At 41.8% G+C, this 26,721-nt stretch overlaps 1 protein-coding gene across 6 annotated transcripts in view; it reads left to right on the top strand.

Moving 5' to 3' along the window:
• GATB (glutamyl-tRNA amidotransferase subunit B) overlaps positions 1–26,721 on the top strand; it is a 57,662-nt gene that overhangs the window by 9,001 nt on the left and 21,940 nt on the right. For 5 of the 6 annotated variants that reach the window (XR_014223385.1, XR_014223386.1, XR_014223387.1 and 2 more), the window contains exons 3-12: positions 1,732–1,845; positions 4,625–4,823; positions 5,935–6,057; positions 10,915–11,028; positions 13,111–13,195; positions 14,137–14,181; positions 16,457–16,646; positions 20,369–20,502; positions 21,119–21,197; positions 26,151–26,285. Coding sequence is in view for 2 of the 6 variants with exons in the window: in XM_082237688.1 (XP_082093814.1) it covers positions 1,732–1,845; positions 4,625–4,823; positions 5,935–6,057; positions 10,915–11,028; positions 13,111–13,195; positions 14,137–14,181; positions 16,457–16,646; positions 20,369–20,502; positions 21,119–21,197; positions 26,151–26,285 (1,218 nt within the window). In the remaining 4 variants the exon portion in view is untranslated. The remainder of the gene's footprint in view (positions 1–1,731; positions 1,846–4,624; positions 4,824–5,934; positions 6,058–10,914; positions 11,029–13,110; positions 13,196–14,136; positions 14,182–16,456; positions 16,647–20,368; positions 20,503–21,118; positions 21,198–26,150; positions 26,286–26,721) is intronic. The other variant, XM_082237689.1, reaches the window with a different exon arrangement.

The raw sequence follows: 26,721 nt of genomic DNA, 5'->3' as shown, positions 1-26,721 counted from the left end.
CCAAGTGGTATATATCTCGGGAAAGATTTGGAACTGTGCATCCTATTTACAGACTGGCTTTTTGTTTGGAAAGGGCCATTGCTCAGTGGTAGAGCATCTGCTTTGCATATGCAGAAAATCCCAGGTTCAATCCTCAGTGCCACTGAGTACGGCTGCAAAAGTCTAAAACTCCGAAGAACCACTGCAAGTCAGTGTAGACATTATTTTATTATATGGACCAATGATCTGACTAAATACAACACAGCTTCTTACATTTCTACACATTGACACTCCTGTCCTAGAAAGCACGGGCATTACATCCTCCACAAAGAAAGCCATGGCAGAGGGGAGGAGGAAAGAAAATGTTTGAAGTGGAGGAAGTTCCTTGCAGAACAGCAATAATTTCTTCATCTTGCTATTCCAGACACCTATACTATGATGGAGCACAGAATAATGGCAGTTCAGTTGCCATTTGAAATCGGTGACAATAGGCACACGTTGAAGCTCCATGTTAAAGGAAGCTTGGTGATTTCTTTCCGTTTAATTTAAGGGAAGGATGGAGAACTTATGGCCCTCCGGATACAACGGCAACAGCGCTGGACCATTGACCATGTCGGCTGGGGCCGACAACAGAATTGGAGCGCAACAACATCTGGAGGGCCGCAGGTTCCCCAAGCCTGACTTAAAGCTGTATTAACCTGGCCTGAACAAATAAATACCCCTGTCCTTATATTAGAAGAATTTTGGAAATCTGATTTTGAGCGTTATCAAATAGTCAGTCTGAGTGTCCCCCTCCCCTTCCACTCCAAATCATGAGGATTTGGAAGGTGAGCATTATCAAATAGTCAGTCTGAGTGTCCCCCTCCCCTTCCACTCCAAATCATGAGGATTTGGAAGGTGAGTTGGCACATAAATAAATTGACATCCCTTGGCATGAGAATGGAGAGTAGGGCCATGCCCACAGCATACACTGAAAGCACTGTTATACAACTCATGGCTTCCCTCCGAGAATCCCAGAAACTGTACTTTAAGGGTGCTGAGAGTTGTCAGGAGCCCCTCACAGAGCTACAGTTCCCATCACCCTTAACAGCTACATTTCACAGAATTCTTTGGAGGAAGCCGTGCTTGATAAAACGGCTTTAAATATATGGTGTGGATAAGACCTAGGTTTCGACGCTGGATTTCACTTTTATTTATTGCGTGATGTGAGGCTTATCTGTGCCCCATGATCAGAAATGATTTTGTGCAGTGTCAGAAATTACACTTGCTTGCCTCTTACCCTCTGTGTATCCACACTTTTCCTTGGTCTTTCAAATCCAAATGGCACAAAGAGAATGCCTGGAAAGATGTCCCATGTTGCTCTGGTCCTCAATTGCCTTCTGAAGCATTTGGGCTTTACTGTAGCGCTATAGGAACCCCTTCCTGCGAGTTGACTCTTGCCTGTTTTTCACTTACATCAGTAACTGGCAAGGGTGGGAACCAAAACCTTAAACCTGGGATGTGCCATATGTTCAAAGCATGTTTCTGTCCCTGAGCAGCCGCTTCCACCCCACTCACTCTGGCATGGGAAGATACATGCATAATGCTCCAGCGTCTTGCTGCTGAGGCTGAGCTTCCCACGCACGAAAAAGACAGATAATGCTTCTTGAAGGCAAGCAAAGTGGAATGTGCGCTGTTTAAAAGGCAATGTGTGGGAGAGGCATTTGTTTCATACTGGGTATCTGAGTGAAGTCATCTGTCATGTTTCTTTAGGTTCTCAACAGGAGATGTGTAGAAGCCGCAGTGATGACAGGCCTTGCGCTGAACTGCACCATAAACAAGAAGTCCTTGTTTGACAGGAAACACTATTTCTATGCAGATCTGCCTGTGAGTATGTATTGAGCTTTGTCCCTCGGCAAATCGGATGAGGGGCAAGCCTGGAGAACTGATGGGGAAAACAGGCTGGGAGAAGAGATGGTTTTTTGTTCTCTGCCACTGTTTTGCCCATCCAAGCACTGAGCCCTGATGAATAGGCAGCTGTAGCCAGGCTCTTTCTGATTGAAGGTGATTGTCCTGATTGCTGACTGCAGTCCTGCGCCTCATGTTTCCAATGGCTTTGGATAATTAAATTGAGAGAAGGCGCTGCTAGGGCCAGACTTCCTCTATTCCCTCTAATTGTCTGTTAGGGTTAAGACAAACAGTCTGATATTGATATTTGCGTTTGAAACAAATGTATTACAAATCTGCATTATGGTCCTGTAGACATCACAGGCATTGGTTCTCATTACTTTAAAGGATCTGAAATGCAACATCCTGTTTTTACATGTCGCTGATCGCAAAAGCAAATGAGGAAGACTTTAAAAAATCATGCAGTATTACCTGCTGATATTACAGATGACGCTTATATTAGGACCAGACTTGCTTTTTCAAACGTAATGAGGCAAAGCTCAGATCTAAAGTGAAACCCGTCCATTCACATTCATCAAACACTCAGGATTTATCGTTTTAGAATTTAAATAGGGGCCTTTGTTTTTCCTTGAAGGCACAATTGTAATGCTAAAGATCCGTGATAGTTTTTTCTGCTCTCTGCAGAAAATACCTGCATCAGGAGTGGAGAACCTCCAGCCAGCCTGTGCCCACCTGGCCATTTTGGGGAAGCCATGACCCACCTAATATCATGCATCCATTTGAAGAAGCAGTTTGGATATGTGCACTGCAGTGTGCCTTTAAACCTCCATTTTGTGGAAGTTTGAAGGAAGAGCACAAGGGCTCTTTGAAAGCCCTTTGTAAACATTCCTGCGAGCAGTGTGGATTGTTTACTAAGGACTGTTTGAAAGTCCTACCAATATGGTATTCAGAGGGCAACATCACCTGATATCACTATAAGGTGAGATGATTGACAAGTGGTTGGCCTCACCTACTTGGCAAATTTGGCCAGGATAGGTCATAGAATCATAGAATCATAGAATCATAGAATCATAGAGTTGGAATAGACCACAAGGGCCATCGAGTCCAACCCCCTGCCAAGCAGGAAACACCATCAGAGCACTCCTGACATATGGTTGTCAAGCCTCTGCTTAAAGACCTCCAAAGTAGGAGATTCCACCACACTCCTTGGCAGCAAATTCCACTGTCGAACAGCTCTTATTGTCAGGAAGTTCTTCCTAATGTTTAGGTGGAATCTTCTTTCTTGTAGTTTGGATCCATTGCTCCGTGTCCGCTTCTCCGGAGCAGCAGAAAACAACCTTTCTCCCTCCTCTATGTGATAGGTTCCGCACCCCTGCCCCATATTCTGGGGATGGGATGCAATGGCAGGAAGGGAGTATCTCCTTAGTTCGAAAACCCCCTACTAAGTAAGTTGCTGTCATTGTTCACTTCAACACCTGTAAATAAACCAAGGTAGATTAGATTAAGAGATAGAGGTTGCCAAAGGTCACCTAGGCCAAACTAAACATGATGTGGGAGATCTCTAATCAAATCACCTGGCCTTTTTAAAAGTATAAAATCTGCCATGGGGAAGAGTTGTGGAGCTGGGGAGAAGGTGATTAGCCTTTCTTGCTATGCTGTTTTCTCAGTCAGAACTACTGGTCCTGAGGCTGATGAGGGCTCCACTGGGAAGAGGTGCAGTATGCACATGCAGAGACCACAAGTGGTTTTTAGCCTAAAAACAACGGGGGGCGGGAAGCCATGCGGTTCCTCTTAAACCTTAGCAAGTGGGTGGGGGGTCCATGATTGTCTACTTTGACTGTTGCAAGTTTATATGTGAGTGGGAATTTGAAAGTGTGCTCATGGTACCGTATACAAAGACCATATGAAAATAAACAACAAAATTCCATTCTGGGTGTTGATTAAAGAGCGGTTGACTGCCAATTCTGTTTGTTATTTTTTGAGCATTTTAAAAGGGGTTCTGCTTGTGGTTCAACTTGAAATAGAAGAACTATCAAGCCATTCATTAGGGTTTGGAGTTTCCCTTTGAGGTTCACACACACAAGCCTTAATTTTAGCCAGGGCTCCCTATAATTTAGCCCCACAATCTATATTCAGTACATTCACATATGACACACAAAAGGATAATAAAGTATTATTACACTGTAACAAAACAATAGAAGTCACATTTTGTTAGCTCAAAACACATGCAGTCTGCCCCTTTTCTCTTGCCAGACAGTGTGTTAAGTGTGCAATGCCCAGTTTGTTATGACGCAGGGTGTGACTTATGTGAAGGGGAGAGATAGCAGGCGGGACAGGATACTTGACCCTTCTGTCAGCCAGTTCAATCCTACTCCCCAAGGTGGTTTTTCTCATGCAAAACTGCCCTAAGCTAGCATTATCAGAGCCTGTAATGAGATTCATAGTTTTATTACACATGTAGATAAGATAAATGCTACTTTGGAGATCTTTGGACGGTTGGATATGAAAAATGGGGCTTCAGACAGAAAATGGAATGCCTGTTTCTTCTTGTCACTTGTCATCTGTTAGGTTTAAAAAGTAATCATTTTAATGGGGAATGGTGGAGGGGAAAGCAAAGGGGAAAGATTACACTGAGTCTTTAATGTGTATTGCATGAATTTGTTGTTAATAATTGCTTAGAGAAAAGGGCCATCTACTGGAATATAAAGTTGATATATGACCATTTTAAAATTGTTGATTGCTACAATTTTAAATGCAGGCTGGCTATCAGATCACTCAGCAAAGGCTTCCCATTGCTGTGAATGGGAACTTGTCATACATTCTGCGCATGGGGAAAAACCAGAATGAAATGGTAACCAGGAGTGTGAGGATCAAGCAGATACAGTTGGAGCAAGACAGTGGAAAGAGTCTTCATGATGATTTAAGGAGCCAGACCCTTGTGGATTTGAACAGGGCAGGTAGGTTTGATACTCTTTTGTCTATGTAACTGTTATTTATCTTTTTTTAAAGGGAAAAGGCAGCAGCATTCTGTGCTTCTATCTGGGGCTGTCAGTGTAACCTCCTGATGCAAGTTGTTCTACACACACAAACACAAACTGAAAGGCTGGCTTGATCAAGGCTGGTCTGCATGTCTGGCAGTAAATCCAGGGATGGGACTCTGGCTGATAGTTGTGTTTGCCATTTTCTAAGGTGAATCTGGATCCTTCATACACGCTCAGGCACACACAGAGAGAGCTTTTCTTCAAGCCCAGGTTCTTCCAGACATTAGTGTGAATGGAAGAATGTGGCTTTAGACATGAACTGAATGGAAAGTGTGAGATGACAGATTGATACAATATCTTGAGTGTGACACGATATGGCCTAGATGCTGAACCATAACATCTCAGCCCATACATACATGCTTACTATTTTGAGTAGGGGAAAGATTGAGGTTTGTTGGGGGAAGTTTAAGCACCTTCCACCTGCTGGGTCTTGCTGCCAATTCTGTTTTTCAGTGGCCTGTGCTGCTAGGCCTGATTTATTTTATTTTATTTTTTGCCAAACACATTAGAGAGGATTTGCTGTCTCAGAACCTTCTCCTAGCCCAAATTAGGAAGTGTCTTGGCAATACTATGGGTTGCTGACTTTTTTGAATTTTATTACTTGATGAATTTGTTCTCGTCATTTGCTTTTACATGCCAATGTGTTTGATTTTACAGTGACTGCAATGTTTGTTTGTTTGTTTTAATGCTACTGCGATTATTGCAAGCCTCTTTGTGCTCAATATTTTGTTGCTGGAAAAGCGGGATACAAATATTAAATCAACTCAACACTGCTTTTGAGCTGTCTGCTTTCCCCTTGAAAAATGTTGGACCTCGTTTTTTCTCTTGGTGATAGAGGGAAATGAGCGTTCGTGTGCCGGTTCTGCAGATCCAAGCGTTTTGACAGTGATTAAATAATAAATGGTTACTAGTTTCTCCTGACACAAAAGCTTAAGCACTTTTCACGTGGGCTCTTCATTTTTAATGTCTGAACTGTTTGCATGAGATCAAAAGCTGCTGTTCAGAATTTCTTGTCTGTCTCTGGTAGGAGTTGGCCTCATGGAGGTTGTCATGGAGCCCGACATGCGCTGTGGGGAAGAGGCAGCTGCAGCCGTGAGAGAGCTTCAGCTTATCCTGCAGGCTCTTGGGAGCAGCCAAGCAAACATGGCAGGTAGAAGAGACCTAGGAGGGCATGTTTATCATTCCTCAGCTGTAATTTTCCTCTCACAAAGGCACTTTCACGGCATCTTACTTACTTTGCCTTCCAGCTGCTTATCGTTCGGTATTGTTGTGGTGCCGTGTTGTGTTTTGGTTCCTTTTTTCCTTCGTCAAAATCTTCTGATTCTGAATTAAGGTCACTTGCGCCTCTGGTGCCTGAGAGGGGCCCAGCTGCCTCATCTTCAGCTCAGATTCTTTTGTACTCCTAGGCCTTTCTAAATTTTACATAATAAATCTTAGCAGGAAGGGAATGACTGATGGCTTCTGTGCTGCTTCTCCCTCCCCCCTCCCCTTGTCTGCTTGCCTTCCTTCCAAGTGATGCTGTGATGCAGAATCTTTGGAAGAACTGCAGTTGCAACCCGACTATTAATCTCAGGGCTCACCTCAGCTATGTGGGAGCAATCCTGGGAGGAGTTTGGAGGGAGGATCAAGCGATGCGGGTAGCAGTGGATGTTTGATATCAAACACTTAACATGGCAGGGTATACAGTGGTGCCCCGCAAGACGAAAAACTCGCTAGACGAAAGGGTTTTTCGGTTTTGCGTTGCTTCACTAGACGAATTTCCCTATGGGCTTGCTTCGCAAGACGAAAACGTCTTGCGCTTTTTTTTTTTAAGCCGCTTGAAGAGGTGCAGTTGCGACAGACCGTGCTTCGCAAGACGAAAAACATTGCAAGACATAAAGACTCGCGGAACGAATTATTTTCGTCTTGCGAGGCACCACTGTATGTGTATGTATACATATGCCAATTTCATATTAGGATTCGTCCAGCACCTCAGAATTAATTCTAGATCAAGGTCCCCACAAACTACTATAGTGGAGCTCATGAATAGGCATCAACATCTCTCACACTCAATTCCTCATTATATTGTGTGCATCTTGGCACCTCCCCTTTTCCTTCATACTCTCGTCTTAGCATGCAGCCTCACAGTTGCTGAAAGCAGCAATAATTATTTAGGAGGAAACACACTGTCTGCTGTGGGCTCTGTGCTTCTGAACAGTGGTCAGCAGCGTTGCTTATTTCTGCCCCTCCTCTTCAGAAATCATCAGCAAAGAAAAATTGTAGCCACTTAAATAGGCCAGCTGCCTTCCAAATAAACCCTCAGTGGGGCATGGAGTGGATGATGGCGTCTGCCACTCCTTGTCAGTTTACTTGAGGTTTCCATTGCTGTCTGCTGCCTTCCCCAACACCAATTCCTCTGCTTACAGTTGCAATAGTTCCTGTTGCTGATGGTGTCAGTTGCTTCTAAGAACTTTTTCAGGAAAGCAGCCTTAACCTCGAAGAGGTTTCATTGATTTTTATCCTTTTTTATTATTTATTTGTTTCCATTTGTTTCCTGCTTTGGTATTGAATGGTGCCCAAGGCGTCTTTTTAGGTATTCTTTGTGATGGCTTCTTTTTTTATTTTCAACACTTCACTGAAGTACCAAGCACCCATAAGCCTTGACACGGAGCATATTCCTTAAGATATAATTTTCAGGGAATGCACATTAATTTGCATCCCTTTTTTCCAATGGTGGATTTTTAGCTGTGAAATTCTTGTGGGGCTTGCACCATTTGCTCCTCTGTCTGCTAGTGGTATTTTTTTCCTGCAGTCTTATCAGATTCAGCCACATTCATTTTTCAGCCAGTGATACAGAGGCTACTTTTGTATTATCTGAGCTATTTCTCATTGAGGATAAGTTTGCCCCTTCCTGCCTTATCTATCTTCCAATTGAGTGTGGAGACAAAGGCTGAATTCAACATCCATCCTTTCAGTAGCAAGTACCTGCAGTGTGCCTAGATCAGGTACATGACTTCATTGCAAGATAATCAGGAAAGGTGAAGGCATTTGGGGGGAGATGCTAGCTGTCTGATTGCCATGCCGTGCCCTTGGGTCTAGGAGAGTCTCCAGGAGTAGATTGAGCACATGGTTGCTACCTACAAGAGTGGGACTTTGAAGTCAACTAAAAATGAAAGTGAAGGTATGACCTGTCAAAGGGTAAGCAATAAGTAGTTCATCTGTAGCTAGGAGTCTAAGAACATGCAATTGCTTAATGGACACTTAATCCAGAAAGAGCATTGTGATAAAGGACATAGCAGAACCACAAATGAGCTGTGGGCCAAGGGAACAGGTAGTAGAGATTCACTTCCACTCAATACAAATACAATTTCAAGTCTTAGGGAATGCAGGCAGAGTTTCAGTTACTCTACAGTTTCATTATTGCCCTGTGGAATTTGGTCCTGGGCATAGAATATCTGACAATATTTGCCTTTTTTTTAAAGAGAAATATTTCTAGTCCTCAGGATTTGGGGAAATGTACTTACATATAGCTCTTGCCAACCTAGCAGTTCGAAAGCACGAAGTGCAAGTAGATAAATAGGTACCACTCCGGCGAAAAGGTAAACGGCGTTTTCGTGCACTGCTCTGGTTTGCCAGAAGCGGCTTAGTCATGCTGGACACATGACCTGGAAGCTGTACACCAGTTCCCTCGGCCAATAAAGCAAGATGAGCACCGCAACCCCGCGACTGGACCTAACGGTCAGGGGTCCCTTTACCTTTATCTTTACTTACATATAGATATTTTGTAGAATCATAGGAGTATGAAATGTGTCTCAAGGACAAGATGCAGATTTTTTTGTTTGCTTGGTTGGTGCTGAGTTTGGGTTCCTGCACTTGTGCAATACATACACAACCACAGATTTGGTTGTGTATATAGCTCTCAATATAAGCAAGAGGTCCAATGGCTTCAGTCAGTGATGTTCAGGCCTTCTGTCTTGAGGGAACCCTTTTTACATTAACAAGCCTACCAAGGAACTCGTGTATGTGTTGGCTCATGAACATCTCCAGATAGGTCTGCCTGAAACTATGTTGAGTGGACAATACTGAGCTAGGTGAAACTTCATATCTTCCTTTATTCATAAATTAGCCAATCAATTTATTGAGCCAATCAGTTTATTAAGCAGTCTAGCTCTCTGACAAATGTGCTTGTTTGATAGACGTGCTTGCAAACACAAGTTTGTTGTATTCATGCAATTTCATACTTCACACTTACAGTATTCATACTTTACTATAATATAAAAATTGCCATGTGTGAAGTATGCCAGAAGCTGTTGATCAGAGGGGAAACAGATCCATACCCACAACTAAGCCAGCAGCATGCAGTCATCCATCATTCTGGCAATGAGATTTCCTTGCATCCATGCAGTTTTTTCCCCCCCTGGGGGTACGCATGCCCCTAAACATTTTGTGAATATTTGTACTTTTTTCCATTTACTGTATTTATTTTCCCCCAGTTTGAAGTATAAAATGGTGATTTTCTTGAGTCAAAATGAGAGTACCCCCTAAACATTTTTAAAGAAAAAAACACACTGCATCCATGTGCATGTGCTTTGTGAGAACGCCTTAAAAGGAAGGGTGCTGTCCTCCAGCACTTTCCTGCCTAGTGTTCTTCACAAAAATTTAGAATGGGAGCACTCGTGTTTTTGGAAAGTGCCCTTGAGAAGACTTAGCTCTGGCTGGACAATCAGTTTTTATCCTTTACAAATGCAATTCCAGTGCTGTTTACTGCTTTGTGTAAATATCCAATATTTGCTTCACTTTAAAGGGCATTAACTTAAGTGTTGATAAGAAGGAAGATGCAAAAGTGTGTGTTCTGTGTCATTTAGCAGGATGGCATTTATTGGGGAGGGTGTTATATTGGTTGCCCGACTGTTAGATACCTGTTTTTAAAAGGATGTGGAAAAGCAAAGAATAATAACTCGAAAAGGCTTGTTGTGGTGTTTCTACCCCAGCTTTCTCTTTTGCAGGAGATTGCCCTCTGCATCACTTTCTACAGGGCTATATGTATGACACTTTTTGGCAGCTGGGAAGGCTTTGAAATTGTATTTGTGGCAAAGATTACAGATCCTTGCAGGGAAGGCAAAAACAGGTTTCTGACACCTGTCCTTGAGGCGTAAATTTTCAAGGACACTTCAGTAAATCTGCCCTGAGCAGTAATTGGCTTTGTGACAGAGCCATGTGAACTCCTCAAATGATAGTTTCATACTAGACAAAAGCCATATTCTGTCTTGACGTTTTGTGGTTTCACTGCTTGCCGTTAGGGACTTTGGTCAGATTTCTCTTCTCTTCCTAGAGAGGATCATCAAAGGACCTTCATGTACAACTATTAGTTTGGTTAAAACCTCAAGAAACAAAGTCTGATTAAAGGAGGTGTCGCATTGCACAAAGTTTGCACAGTAGATTCCAAATGTTGTGCCGCAGTTCTCTGTGCTATGCAGTCTTGCCAGGAATTTGTATCTGAGCTACAAAACCTTAATGGGGGGCATGTCCTCTATTTTTTATATTAAAAAAATAGGCTATGGCTGCACAAATCCCATATAGCTCTGAAGCAATGACTTGAAGTCTATTCAAAATGAGTCTAGAAGCTTGGAAATGATGTAAGAGCATCATTCCATTTGATTTCTGAAATGGTTGGGTATTCTCTCAATTGCTTCTGTGTCTTAAGATGTATGCATCTGCTATCTTGAGAGGAATGTCCATGTACTTGTTTCACAGATAAGAAATGTCGACTTGGGACAAATCTCTAGAAGAGATTCCAGTGTGTGTGTGTGTTGCCTCTGACAGAACTGTCAATCCCTTCTTGTTAGATCTTCAGGTGTAGAAGGATGCAGGCATGAAGGAAGAAATGGCCCTTTGATTCTCTTCAGGGACAGCTAATCCATGTCCCTGTCCCAAACTTTTTACTGGAAGCCCTGTACAAACCAATTGCAGATAATGTCGGATTAATTCCATTTGATGAAATCTCATTCTACTGCTGATATCGCTTTAGAGGGTCAACTGAGAGTAGATGCCAATGTATCCGTGCATCGCCCTGGAGAACATCTTGGAGTGAGGACTGAAGTGAAGAATATCAACAGTGCCCGATTTCTTGCCAAGGCCATAGGTAAGTGAAGCGCTTCCTCCCAAATGAAGATCTGGGCAGGGAGTTTGGAATCCCATGCCAGAAAAAAACCACATCAGTTTCTGTTACTGGGCAGGTTATGCTAATAATATATACAAACCTGCTACCTCCAAGTTGCATGCATTGTTTTGATGTTTTTAGCCTAGCTGAAATCCATCATTGTGAACTGTAATAATGTTTTGCGTTAATAGCGGTCTCTGTGTGTAGAAACCTTTGGCTTTTGTGTGACTGGGGTGTAGCTTTTGCCCCTGGCCACAGATGGTCTAGAAATACAGTGATTGGAATGAGCCTTTGGGGGAGGAGACCTTGACCAGGAATATAACTTCTTTGCTGCCTTTCTTGTTTGGAATGGCTGCTTGTACCGTCACTTCTGTAATCAATAGGACCAGGTGCCTGCAAACTACTTAAACGGTACTTAATTGGCTGAAATGCAAGCATGCTGGTTTAATTTGTTCTTCTTAATTCTGTTTTCCTTGTTTTAAGTTATTACCTTATATTGCATGTTAGCCCATTAGGTGTGCGCACATGCATGAAATGTGGTGTTATAATACAGGGAAAGTATAATTTCTTGGCTGGCAATTGATTGGTGGGTTTTTGTTAGCGGGGCCTCCTCTGCAACAAAGAAAGCAAAATGTAATGGCTTGCTGTTTAGCCCATGACAGTTTTAGTTCCATAGTAGCACAGCCACATTCTCTTAGATGACACAAGAGACGCAGTTGGGGGGGGGAGTGTGTGATCCACAGAGAATGTGTATCTACAATGTGAGTGTCACATGGATGTTGCTGTGTTTCTATGCAAGAGAATTATTGGGCTCAGAATAGAGAAAGGAAACATTTACATAGAATCATAGAGTTGGGAGGGAGCCCAAATATTGTCTAGTCAAAACCCCTACAATGCAGGGATATACATACAGTGGTATCTTGGGTTACAAATGCTTCGGGTTACGTGTTTTCAGGTTGTGGACTGAAGGAAACCCGGAAGTACTGGAAAGGGTTACTTCTGGGTTTTGCTGCTCGCGCATGCGCAGATGCGCCAAATCGCATCACGAGCATGCGCAGAGACGTAGCTGCAGGTTAAGAATGCTGCTGGTGTCTCCGTCACGGATTACATACGCAACCTGAGGTTCCACTGTACATCATTTTGTTCGTATGCTGCCTTTCCATAGATACAACCATGCTCAAGGCCACTTACAACATGGGGGGGAAACCATAATCACAAAACGTAACAAAAATAGTCATAAACAATCAATAAAACATCAAAAAGTACACCACCAAATTGCTCAGTTTCCACATAAATCATAGTAAGATCTGAAACAAAGACTCAAAAATAGTAATATAACAGCAACAACCCCCCCCCACACACAACAAAAACCCCTAAACAATACCTCAGCCCAAGAGTCTGTTCAGCAGCCTAAGCTTTTGTAGCTGGAGTCAGTCCCAGGCCAGGTGCGGAAGCATGTCTTCTAGGACTCAGTCAAGATTTATGAGTGCCACTATATGTTAGAGGAAGGGCTGTAGCTGAGTGGTAGAGCGCATGCTTTGCATACATAAAGGTCAGTCTGTGGCATCTCCAGGGAGAACCAGAAGGACTGTAGTTTAATCCTGGATTGTAACTGCCAGGTGGACCAGTGGTTTCACTTGGAGTAAGGCAGATTTATTATATTTCTGTATATGCGGGTTATTTTTGCATCTCGGGGTGAGTCAAAAAACACAGAACTTGCTCTTGATCTCTAAAAGAAATTAGTCCAACAAAGGCCCTTTTGAATAAAGGTGGAGATAAAAGTGTGCAGTCAGTCTTATTCTGTATGAGAGCGGAATGACTGTTTCAGCTGTATGTCTTCAGGGTGTTTTGGAATGTGTTGAAAATTTATGCCTTCCAAAAACGGTATAAATTAAATGTCAGAAAGCAATTCAGTTTATTTGTGATTCTCTAATATTTCTGTTAGGCTTACTTTGGCATTGATAAGCGTTTTAAAGTGTGTGTCTCCCCCCTTCCCCCCGGTTTGAAAATTTTAAATAGGCAAAGGTGCATCAGAACTAAGCTTAATTTATTTGTTTTGTTCAGACTATGAAATACAAAGGCAAATTGAAGAGCTGGAGAATGGAGGAACTATTTTGAATGAAACCAGAGCCTTTGACTTTAAACATGGGTACGTTTTTCATTCTACCGTTGGTGGGGATTGTTTGTTACATATTGGAAGGACATACCCACCCCCACCCCCAAAAAAATCTCAACTGAGAGGAAGGCAACATTATTAGCCACAGAGCCACCCTGAACATATCTGATGCTCAGTTCCTAAACAAAATTATTTTGAATTATGGACCCATGGCCTGTTCATACAGCCACTGGACATGTGGTAGCTATGAGGAAAGTACTTTGAAATTCTGTGTGATGGTTCTTGCCTGTAGCAATCTGACTTTCTGCCATATTTGTAGTTTTGGTTTTCTACACATTCTCCTTTTTGTGTTTAAATGCTGAAAGTCAAATTCTACAGAGGGTGGACTTGGCATACAACCACCAAAGCGCCTAGGTTTCTTCCCCCCGCCCCCTGCTACCTGTTACATACTGAGATAATTGTGTGATTATGCCTCTGTGAGTGGGAAGATTCCCATGTAAAGACGCTGAAGTCGGCAGAATAATAATAATAATAATAATAATAATAATAATAATAATAATAATTTATACCCCGCCCATCTGGCTGGGTTTCCCCAGCCACTCTGGGCAGCTTCCAACAAAATATTAAAATACAATAGTCTATTAAACATGAAAAGCTTCCCTAAACAGCGCTGCCTGTTCAGGAGATAAGCATTTAAATTGCTAAGAGCACAGTAAATATGCCAAACTATCTGTTAGGGTGGCCATGAGGAACCCATGGCCAAATTAGATCCAGCAGGCTGTTTTTCCAAGCCATGGCCACCTGCCCCCACACCTGACATCAGGTAACCATGAAGCTGCAAAGACGAATTTGAAGCTTAAAATGTCAGTGAACCCGACTTGTCAAGGAGCAGTCAGCTAGGTTGGCGGCAGGAGGGGATTCCTCACTGTCGGCACCAGTCAACCAACCTAACTTCTTGTCCTTATTTTTTTTAGGCGCACCATAGCAATGAGAGACAAAGAAGGAAAACAAGACTATCGGTAATTATCTTTAGATTGTTTCTGAAGGAAGCTCTTCGTTGAGCACCTGCAAGTTGTGATTCCCTTTTGGCTTCCTCAGACCTGACAAGTCATTGGTGATGGTAATTACCTCACAGAGTGATTCCTCGGAGTTGAGAGGAAGCTGAACAGAATTAGTCACCTGCTGCCCTCCGGTTTGGCTTACATCGGGTGCGGGGAGGGAGGGTATTGCTCTGATGCATTTATTAATATTTTAACAGTGAAGTTTATAATTTGTAATGCTGCCATGTTCCACTGCCAAATCACATTGAGACTAGCAGGTAGCATGAGAGAGGGCCTTCTCTATAGCAGCAACCCTCCTTCTCCCAAGACAGGGTCAACTGGCCTATTCAGTAATGGCCTTTAGTCAAGATATGTTGGCTTCTGCAGGCTTCTGGTGGATTTTTATTGTCGGTTTTCTTTGGAACCATAGAACTGTAGGGTTGGAAGGAAACCCAAGGGTCATCTAGTCCAACAGGCAGGTGGCCCGTATGAACTCACAACCTTGATGTTATCAGCACCATGCTCTAACTGTTTTACTGTTCTCATTTTTATTGTACCAAGACTATAGTGTTTTGTTACTATAAATGTAAACAAGCTTGGAGGGCCCAGAGGGCTGAAAGGCAAACCAGAAAATTTTCTATAAATGATCCCAAGACAGACCACTGCTAAAAATAACATTCATTCTTGTTTGCTGGTCATCAGTCAGGACTTTGCAATCTATCCCTGGCTGCTAGAAGACAGAGTTGTATTCCCGAAAGTAAACCCATTGAAATTAATGGAACTAAGTTAGCCATGACCTATGGGTCTACTGAGTAAAAGTGAGTTGAGAATATATCACACTCCAAGCTGGTCTGTTCTACTGTCGGATTGCTCATACCATCATGAAGTTCTTTCTAATGTTTACTCTTTAAATAATTTTTTTCTTTTTAAAAAAATCTTTCTTTTTCTTTTACTTTGAACCAATGGGTTTTGCTCCTACCCTCTGGAGCAACAGAAAATAAATCTGATTTGTTGTTTTCTGACAGCCCTTCAAATATTTGAAATAGCTGCCACCTCCTTAGTATTCTGTGCTACAAATTTTTATTACCAGCTGAAATTTGTTAAAAGCCCACTTCCAGGTATGTTCAAAGCTGCATAAATAGCACTTCCAGTTGTCCATCATCATTTGATCATAATATCCTTGCTACATGGATAAAAGTGGGTGTACTTTTTTCAATAGAGTTTTGATTTTTCCACAGCTAATGCAGTTGAACACTGTAGCTAATGCAGTGCTAACCTCTTTAGACCTCATTTTCCTATATCGCAGGATACTGTGTGAGGAGAGGGCTGTGGCTATTTCATTAGTTCTTTCCACATCTGCTAGCCTCAGCCTGTTTCACTGCTACAACTGATGAACTTGAATGTTTTATTTAAAATAAAATAAAAACGGGGAGAAACAAAGCATGGATAAATCAATTCAAAACCTATAGTGAAATTTGCTTTTTAAACTGTGCTTTTGTTTATTGAAATCTGGATTTGAAAGCAGTGGGTGTAGCTTAAGTCTAACGTCTTCAAGGAATGCATCTCAGCTGTTTGCAAAGAGACATGGCAACACTTTAATTGTGTTTGCAAATCCATCATTTGTTCGTGCAAGGCAGGAGTTGGCTCTTTAATCGCCATGTTTTTGTGGTGGCTTGAATCAGCCCCTTCTTCGGCGCAGCCCTTGTCATTTGATGTTGTCACTCAGATTTATTTGCCATGGCACCCCACTGAAGATGGCAACTTGGCTTTTAGCGCGGTTTCCTCCTTTCATTGAAACTCCTCTGACTAATACGAGGGAGGTTGCAACCTGCGTGGAACACTGCTAGCATCTGGCTGTCACTCTTCCTTTTCCCCTTTGCCAGATTGTACTCCCAGTTGGTCTGAAATCACAGGTCCTGTTTGGCACCGAGGACGATAAGCGACATCTGCATTTTGTTTGTGTTTTTTGGGCGTAAAATGGCTTAAATTTATTCCTTCTCCCCGTTGCTGGCTGTTGACAGCCAGTGGCGGATCATCAAAAAAGAAAGGCCGCTTGAGGCTATGCACCTCGGCACAGGAGCTTATCTGTTGCTGCTGAGAGGACTTGCACTCAGCTGTGGACTCCATTTGGTTTCCTTACGTTAAGTCCCATAATTGTTCGGAGAAGGAGCAACTTCATGACAGGTGGCTGGGATGCGGCTCAAGGGTTGAAGTGAAAAGGACAGCAGAGGAGCCTCCCTTTGTTTTCTCCCAGGTTTATGCCGGAGCCGAACCTTCCTCCATTGATTCTTCGTGATTCTAAATCTCCGCCTGCTCACACAAGCGACCGGCAAGTGGTGAATATTGATTGGCTTCGGGAGAGGCTTCCTGACCTCCCCAGTGCGAAGAGAGCAAAGCTTGTTGAATGTTATGGGATTCAGCCTCAGCACAGTTTCACCTTATTGGTAGGTCTATTGACTGAACATTCAAGTAAACCAAGAAACATCAAAAGATTCAGTGCTTCAGAAAACACTCCTAAAAATGTCATATTAGCCAGCTGTCAGTTCTCATAGATTTTTCTTACGTACAAAATGAGTTCAACACGCTTGGCTGTTTCTGCTCAGATAATGTACACAAGAGGGTCTCTGAAACTATACCTGCTTTTTTTTTTTGGCATGCATCCATCAGCATCATAGTAAATTGAAATATATAGCTAGTTATTGTAGCCTCAAAACCCTTTTTGTCTTAAAAACATTCCTGTATTGTAATTTTTTCAGTGTATTTGCCTACAACACTGCTCTCTCTGGAATGCTGGCATTAAAGTATGTGCTCTGTGAGCCCAGTTGGTGCATCTCATCCTAATGTACCAGCTCAATCAATCTTAAGAGCTGGGCCAGTAGGGCTTTTTCCACATTATTCTTCAGCTTGTGGCTATATTCCGTGGAGTATCGCTGTCTGTAACATTGAAAAGTCGCACGCCAAGCAGTTTTAAATTTTTTGTTAACCTTCTCTTGGATGCATGACCTTTGGACCACCCTTGTAGCTTAAAGGGGGAGAAATTCATAGAAAAGAACAGCACCATATGGCTTTATGACATTTGATCCATTATTCTACCATAAACGTACGTTAATGCACTCTAAATACTAGAAAGAAACTGTGACACTTTTCTGGAATTTAATCATGCATGTATCTGTCATAAGCCTACTATATGAACAAGCCCTTTCGTGTAACATATATGCTGGCTCCAGGGCTTCTTTTTAGCAGTGGAAATAAATGAGACTGCCTAGCCTAACCTTAGATTCCTTTCATTCTGCTGAGTACTCAGCTTTGACTAATGTTAGCCTTTTCTCCTGTGTTTTTTTTCTTCCTCATCTCTTTCTGTCTAATGTGTCTTTCTGACACTTGGACACCAGGCCTATTCTGGAAGCCTGTATACTTGAGCAGAAAGTAACAGGTGCTTATTCTGAAGATGGTACCAACCCACTGAGCCAATTGAGCCAACCCATTGAGTACTATCAATGTTTTTGGTCCAATAATGACTCCCTGCCATCCATTCTCTCTACATTTAGGTCTTGGGGAGGGGGCGGGGTATTGTTCTACAAACACTATTTCTTTTCTTTTGATTTACTGGGAGTCCAGCTAATCTAAATTCACCTGAGACATCTAGTTTCCGTTGGTGTTTTAAGCTGACATCAGGAATACAAACAGATTGCTAATGGGGAGGATGCATAAATCTAATGAGCAGTCTTTCAAGTTAAGAGTGCCCAAGCGTGCTCATTAAATAAATGGCATAGGTACTGGGACACCTTCAAAATGCAAGATCCACACTCCCTGCCAACTTGTTAGCGGAAGCATTGTGGAGGGGAAATTGCATTAAAATAAAGTCATACTTCAGTAATGAAATATTATTATTATTCTTTGGTTAGTTTGTGTTGCATTAATCCTTAGGGGGATTTTGAAGTATGTATTCTAAATTTCCACCAGGCTACATTATCTGTAACAAGCCCCCAAAAATAAAAATAAAAATAAAATAATTAGAGCCTGCGCATAAAACAAACAAACAATATGCAGCAAAGGCAATAAATTCAGTGTTGTACATGTAGCTGAAGCAGGTATGAATAAGGCATTGTATGGTGAAACACAGATCTAAATAAGGGTTAAAGTTATAAGGCTTTAATGTATGTATATAGTTTGGTATCCTTTGGACTAGGTTGCTGTTCCACCAAGACCTCTAGCATATTCAGTGAATATAAAAAATAAAAGGAGCTCTGGTTTTGCTCTGCTCACAGTAAGTAATTTGGCTCCCAGTATTTTCAGCAGTGAGAAAATCCCACACTTCCCCAAACCACTGAAAAATAGCACATTTCGCTAGTGAAAAGTGATACCTACTTTCTGAAGTTTAGCTTATATTGCTAAAATTTCACCAAATGCTTTTAATTTCACTGAGCTGTTCACATACTTTTGCCTCTGCTTCAACAATAACAGCTTTTTATACATTACATATGATAGTTACAGCCTTATGGGACGCATTGGGTGTCTAAATGTGAGGCCCCCTTTGATCTCAAGGCCCTGGACCAAATGGCCCCCCTTCCAATTGGTTCTGCCTGCACACTGCTGGTAATTGCTCTGAGCTCCTGCTGAAATCTCTCCTTCGACTGAATGGACACTAGGCATGTTAGTGTTGCTGTGGGTCCAGGGTGTTATTTCCGATACATCCCGAGTATTCTCCCCAAACATCTCCTGACATCTTTGACTTGCATGCAAGTGTGTGTATGAAATTTAAAATGGCAGCAGTAGTAGACAGATCCACATCGGTGTACTTGTTAAATATGTAGGCTTTCTACCAGACTGAACATCTCATCAAGCTCTTAGGAATATGTGTATAATGTATGCAGTAAGAAAATTGAATCTCCTGACAAACTTGCTTTGAACTGAATGGGACTGGATAAGGGTTAGGATTTTGGAGACGATTGCACTTGGCACTGGATATAAGCAAGTTCCGTTCAAGGGTTGCCTTGTGTGTGAGCTTATTCCCTAAGCTGACAAACTGTCTGAGAGAAAAATATTCCTCCTATGAGTCATAGGATTACTCCAGCCTTCTGTGCTGAGTGAGTGCTAGTTTGAGTCTGCCATGCATTTTGATCAACTTTCCGGCAGTAAAAGCTGTCTGGAAGCAAACGACTGCTCGAGTCTTGCTTGCAATACAAAAACTGCAAGAACTAGAAGGCAAGGATTCAGCTTGTCACTCAGGAGGAGTTTTGATTCAACTTAAAACACACACTCTCATTTGACAGAAGCATTTACATTGTGACTAATGATGCTTGCTGATCTGCCTTTAATTACCGGATCTCTATATAATCTGTTTAAAGATTATAGAGTTGTGTGTTTTCCTCTTGCTTTGTGTTTGTCTGAAATTTATTCTGACTGTATGTGCCAGTTCTGGTTCAGATGTTGGGTGGGCTGTTGTAGCCATATCTATTTCAGCCATTTTAGAAAGCATCAGTATAGAGTATTATGAAATTGGACAGTAAGCAGGGTGAGTCCTGGCTGATCTTTCATACTGGGTTAACAGGAGTTTTGCCAAGCTCCTCCTTCCCCACTAGACTCAATAACTGTGCCTTTCTTTAACTGCCTAGTGACACAGATACAAATTTTTACCACCTGTTTACACATCTCTCCCTTGGGACAATCCCTTATAATGTGAGTGCTCACGTGCTTCTGTGATGTCATCAGATTTCACAGGGAAGGGAAGAAAAACTATGCTATGCTTTCAGGGTGGGTCGTGCCGTTCTGATTGTGTATGTATTTGGTGGTCTCAGAACACTAAAAAGAGCAGCCTAACTGAAAACATACACACACACACACAAGCAAAAAACTTCACGAATTATAAGGGTATACAATTTCTGCAAAACTAGCAGTGGAGAGGCTAAAGTCATGCCTATCTTGCTATTCTATTGAATACTCATGCAGTGGCAGTTTTTGGAAGCATTGTGAAGTTAACTTGAGGCATGTTGATCAATTGACTGTTGCGAATAGCTGAGAAGCCAAGAGGTTAAGAATATTCCACATGTGATAAGACCCGAAAGCTCATGGATATGAGTTTTTATTTTTTGGTTTTGGTTTTCTGGTGGTATGGATAGCTGGTTCGGCTGCTGCCATCTTAACACACCATTTTGTCTCTGAGCAGAATGAAGATGGATTAGTAGAATTTTTTGAAGCTGTGGTGAATGCAACAGGAATGGCTCCCAAAAAGGTCGTTGGCTGGATTATAAAAGATATTCTTGGCTATTTAAAACAGTATAACCTTGAAGTAAAGGAAAGGTGAGGCCTTTTAATGTTTATACTTTTGCGCAAGCAAATCTGTACACAAATATTAGTCTTCGATAATGGTAAATAATGTAGTCCTCTGTTACCACATGGGCATCTGAATAAACTGTTCAGTGATTAAGGATTCCACAGTAACCTTCAAGGTTCAGTTTTTTACATAGTAGTTACTGTTGTTCAACTGATGCATAATAATCATACTGAACCTTCTTTATCTGATTCTACTAATTTGCAAAAGGAAGAGGGGTGAGATCAATGGGTGAAGGAGAAAAGTATTTTGCAAGATATAGGTGAACAGCGAAGAAAAGAGGGTGAACATCCATTAGAATGTGCAAATGACTACAGATGTCAGCCAGCACTACAGTACTCTCTGTGGGATGCGTGTTCCCATTTGCAACTAGCACATCTCCTCCTGTTTAAAATTGCATGAACAAAACTGGATTAGGATGGTCATGGGGAAACCTAATGTACAACCCAGGCAAAACAGTTGGAGCCTTTTGCTCAGATGGTTTTCTGCACATCCCAACTTTGATACAACCATATTAAATGTGATGAGTAGCTTGTGCTGTATTTCTGCATCTCTGCTTATTTCAATTCATTTTATGTGGTCTAGTCCAGTCAGTCCTCTTCTTTTGGCTGAACTTCTGAACCTTCTGGAAAGCGGAACGATTTCTTCCTCGGCAGCCAAACAAGTGAGCATTCCTCTTTTTAACATTGCCTTCACCATGAGCTTGTTTGTGTCACGGTGCATTTGCGTCTTGAATTTGTAAAATGTTATATCTTGTTTGGCCTTAGTTTGAAAACATGCCCCCCCTTTTTTTAAAAAAAAAGCTGTTATCTGTTATCTCAATAATCCTCATTTTTGTGTTCAGTTACAAAGAAACGACAAAAGGTAAAGGGAGCTTTGTTTGGGCCTACTTGTGTAAGGCTGATCCTGTGCGTATGTATTCTGAAATAAGTCTCACTTGAACTTAGCTCTATTGAGCAATGTGGGTAGGATTTCAGCATTGGGTGAAAATCATATGTGGCGGTGATTCTCTACTTCCACACCCCCACTCAAAATTTGCTTTTGGAGATGGGGTAATATTAAATCTTCCTTCTTGGCCTGTCATCAACCTTCAAATAGCCAGCTGCCCACCCAATCTCTTTTTGTCTCTGTAGAGGAAGATAAAATGTATCCTTTTGTTTTTCTCCATGGCTCGCAAAATGGCTGGCATGGGGGGAAGGACACATTTTAGAGCTGAAAAGCTGCCAGAGTTCATATTCCCCTAATGCTAGATTACTATTGGAGACTGTAGCCTCAGAGGCCACTTTAAGTGAAAATAAATTATTGATGGGGGTTTGGACGTGGAGAAAACTACACAGGATCATTACCATGTGTACTCCAAACCTCAGTCCCATATAAGAGATATGCAAGCTTCTTCAAAATGTATTTTAAATAACTTTTTGTTATTTTGTGGTTTGCTGTTTGTAACCCTGAGCTCCTTTGGGAGATGGGATGGGATATAATTTTAATTAATAAATGAATGAATGATTTAAACATTTTTATACAGCATGTGTGTGTGTTTGGCTTGTTTTTAACTTGTGACTATAGTTCATGGGGCATGTACAGTAATCTTGGACTTGTCTGTAACTGAGACTGAATGGCAGTTTTGTCCCTGTGAAGAGGCATCAGTTATATGAACATTATTGGCAGCTAATCACCATGATTGCCACTGCGATATGACCTCTGTTCTCTTCTGCAGTAGCAGCCTAGCAAAGGATGGGACAGTATTTTTAAGAGCACTGAACCATAAGAATTTGAAAAAAATGTATTGTATGAAGCAGGTTGGCATGGTACCATTACCCAGTGTCCTCTGCATGCTTTTTGCAGAAGTTCCATAAATGCATTGCTATTTGGTCACCTATCAACGCTCTCAGTGGTCCACTTCACATGTCACAAACTATGGTATAATGTGATTGAGCTTTGCACACTACAGGAAAGTTCCTTATGCACTCCTTCCTGCTAATGAAAGTAGCCAGAGTCTGACTCGTGTGTCATCCAAACCTAGGCTCATGGTTTGTTTCTTTCCAAACAAACCATGAGTGGTAAACAAAGTACAAACCTTACCTTTCATGGTTTGTTTGGAGAGAAACAAAGCACAAGCCCAGGTTTAGATGGCACATCAGCTTGCACATTGTGTTTATATTCACATTAAAGCATAGTTCGTTTTAAAATCTGTAAACCAGCTCAGTGTCTTACAGAGAGAGTTTAGATTTCTAATATTTTTTTCTCAATTTGTCAAAACATATATACTGTGTTCATGGGAGGGAGGGAGTGGTCTGAACCACAGAGCTTCTTGGGCTCGCTGATCGGAAGGTTGGCGGTTCAAATCCATGCAATGGGGTGAGCTCCCATTGCTCTGTCCCAGCTTCTGCCAACCTAGCAGTTCAAAAGCACACCCATGCAAGTAGATAAATAGGTACCGCTGTGGCAGGAAGGTAAACTGTGTTTCCATGTGCTCTGGCTTCCATCATGATGTTCCGTTGCGCCAGAAGTGGTTTAGTCATGCTGGCCACATGACCTGGAAAGCTGTTGGTGGACAAACACTGGTTCCCTCAGCCTGAAAGCGAGATAAGTGCCGCACCCCATAGTTGCCTTTGACTGGACTTAAGCATCCAGTCAAACCTTTACCTTTTACCCGTTGGGGGAGGACATTTTAGCTTTCATCTGTTTGTAATAGAACTCGTATTCTCTGTGTCTTTAAATTAGTAACTTCTTCAAGATTTATACCCACCTCAAATCCAGGGTGGGCTTCACAAATGCAATCTAATAACCAAAATAATGAAGACACCAACTAACAATGTCATTGTTTGGCTATTATTGGTTGATCCTGTGAAAAACAGCATCCTTGATACATTTAGAAGAGGACGTTGATGGGCTAGATGTCTGAAGAATAACAAATGTTTCTAACGATTCTCAGCAGTAGGCAGGGAGATTGGATGGCCTGAGGGCACAAATAGCTATATACACGCATTCACAACAGTGAATGAATTGCTGCATTTGAGAGTGGGGTGATTGAACTGCAGCACTGATGGGCTAGGCAAACTGAGACACACGCACACAGGCAACACATGTACACATTGTTGGAAGCTTCCAGCAGGGTTATTGCTGCTGCTGCTGCTGCTGCTGTTTCTGTTTCTGTTGTTGTTTATGCTTTCTGCGGATCAGGAAGCTCAAATTGTGAAGGGCTGTGAGCCTTATTAGAAATGGTATGTTCTGTGGCCATGAGAGGAAATATGGCTGCATTGTGTAATTGCAGCACTCCCAAACAAATCTTTTTTCCAAACCTATGCACACAGTAACCAGAGAATCTTTCCAGGTGTGTGCTTGTTTGCTTACTGTATAGCCAATTAATTCATATCTACACAACAGAACCTTTCAGGTGAGATGTGTTTTCCTTGATTAAGAGCTCTGACAGGGAAGCTGCACAAATCCCAGCTTTTATAGATAGAGAGGTGCCTCACACTGAGTAATGTCAGTGGTCCATCTAGTCGCATACTATATATTGTCAACCCTGATGAACACAGGGTCTTTATCCTATCTCTTCTCTGCAAAAGATTCTGATATGCTTACTTAAATATATTTAACACCATCACATGCCTTGACTGTCTCAGGAATGAGACCAAGTTGCACAGTGGCTATGTGAGATTGCTTTGTTATGGCAAATTTTGTGGCCTCCGACCAAACAAATGCAACTGCAAGTTAACAGCTTGGAGACTTGGTACAAGGCAGATTAATTTGAAGAGGGGCTCAAATAGTGTCAGTGTGTAGTTTGCCACATACCTGCACCGTTACTTTGGACCAGGTGATCTTGTAGCCCTGGGAGAAATTTCATCCGTTGTGGGGGAAGATTTGTAACTTTGTTAGTTCTCCCCCATCTCGTTTTGATCTTGTTTTGTGTAAAGCAATGCTAATTGTGCTAGGGAGCGTTACATTAAAAAGCACTTCCATTTTCTTAGCTTTGGTGAATTAGTAACATGGAATTTCCAACATGACAGTCATTTCTGCATTGGCAGATTGCAATTGCCCAAACATGCAATTATGTCTTCAGTGCAGGAACGAACAGAAGCAGCTGTTTTAAAAGGTCTCTTTCTCTCCTTCTGCGCTCTCTCTCCCTCTCTGCCACCATCTCTGAAATAAGAGCAGAGGGAATACAGAAAATGACTGCCCAAAGAAATTGCTTTTTTATAAATAGCCCCATTCTCTAGGGTTTTTTCCAAGGTATCAGAGCCCAACTACAAAGCACTGTAACTTTAACTAATAATTATTCCAGACAGACACTTAAGTTCATCCAGCTGTGCTTCACAGTGATGGATAACTGGGCTAGAGCTGCCACAGGGTTCTGCATTATAACCTTCCACACCTCTGTGGTCTATGACCTGCCTTTATGTAGCTAATCTCCTTTTTCTCCCACTGACAGTCAGCAGAGTAACAGTTGCCTGGTTAAATGGTAACTCTATGGGAGATTCAGAATCATAGAATTGGAGAGTTGGAAGAGACGCTGAGGATCATCTAGCCAAGTGTTCCCTGCAATGCAGGCATCTCAACTAAATCTCATTTTGCAATTTCATTTATCCATACTCCATGGAATAACAGATAGGGTTCAGATGGTGTGCATATGCAAAGACCACACCCTTAATAAGTATTACCAGCTATGCAGTCCCAACGCAGTGTGGTATTCACAGTTATGGTCAAAATCGTCATGGTACGCAGATGAGCAATCATTGAGGGGCAGGGAAAGAGATCCAAAAAGTACCTGGAATATGTATTCAATCCATAGTATTAGACACACACTTGTACACACCAGTTTGTTATAACCAGTCTGCATTAGTAATCTTAACTTTGAACAGTACATTTGAGACCAGACTTCCGCTAAGAGTGCCCTTTTTTAACCAAAAGGAAGATGCTGCATTTTACAGACTTAAAGAATGGACATGAATTATCCCTTATAAAGGAAGAAAATATGAGAAAGATTTTCCACCAAGCCTGATCAATAGACATTTTATTGTGGCACATTATTGAACTGTGATGAGCCCAAATGTGAGATGCTTTATTATGTGGAGCCTGCGAACAGCATTAGGAGCCAGGAGAAGTATTCATTTAGCCTAGTGTTACTGTTTTGGGCAGTAACTACAGTAGTACTCAATACCGTAGACCCTAAAGTGTAGAGGTGTTTATGTTCAGGCATGTGGGACAATGGGACTCTTCTAATGACGCTTTTTATGATTGGACAAGGGTCACCAAAAATATCTTCTCAGTAGGATTGAGACTTAGCCTTGCATACCTGTGCCACAATTAAAAAATACCTGCTTGGCACATGAGACTAAATATTACCCTGCTTTCTAAGAGAACTAGAAATGCAAGTCCAAAAAGAGGCGATCATGATTTTTCTAAAGGAAACTTACCTGAGAAGTAGGAAACTTTACATGCATTGCACATCTAGATATGGGATGTCATCAGTAGATTGATTTCTGATTTTGTGTCAGAATGGGAGTCATTATGCCCGTTAATACGTCTTTGCCTTCTTCTTATTGCAAACGTCATCCTTGCCTTCTGAGAGACATGTTTCAAGCGCTGATTTTCCTTTATCTTGATGCTGCAGGTGTTGGAAGTGATGTGGAAGGGGGAAGGGAAGACTCCATCTCTGATTGTTAAAGAAGAGAAGCTTGAACTGTTGCAGGATCAGAATGAGCTTGAGTGCATCTGTCAGACTGTGATGGGAGCCCATCAGAAAGAGGTGATATTGATAGCAACCCTGGGAAATTGGGAACAAGAGACTTTGACTCTTCAGGGTGGGTGGTGGAGATAAAAGATTTAAATTGCCACCTTCCTTTCATGTTGCCCTTTTGTTTGGAAACTCTTCAGAGAAAATGGGAGGGAAATTGCATTGTGACACCTGAAGTGGCTGCAGGAGATGGCAACTTAAATCCATGTCCCCTTGACTCCAGCAACTCTACACTAACGTGAATATTCTGTATAGACTGTACGCTTGCAAAATAGCATTTGCATGGAATAATAGGAGCAAAGTAGAAAATATCTCCACCTGAAGCTTCTAATTTTACAGTTAAATTTTTTTTATTAAAAAAATCCTTTCAAATTAAAAGAAATCCTTCCAAAGATCCAGAATTAGCTTTATAAAGAGTAAGTGCTTTTGCGTTCTCTCCAGAGCACAG

The sequence above is a fragment of the Podarcis vaucheri genome (genome assembly GCF_965113315.1).
Source record: "Podarcis vaucheri genome assembly, chromosome: 9".
In the NCBI taxonomy this organism is placed as follows: Eukaryota; Metazoa; Chordata; class Lepidosauria; order Squamata; family Lacertidae; genus Podarcis; species Podarcis vaucheri.
Note: the sequence above shows the minus strand (reverse complement) of the source record. Positions and strands in the feature narration are given on the sequence as shown.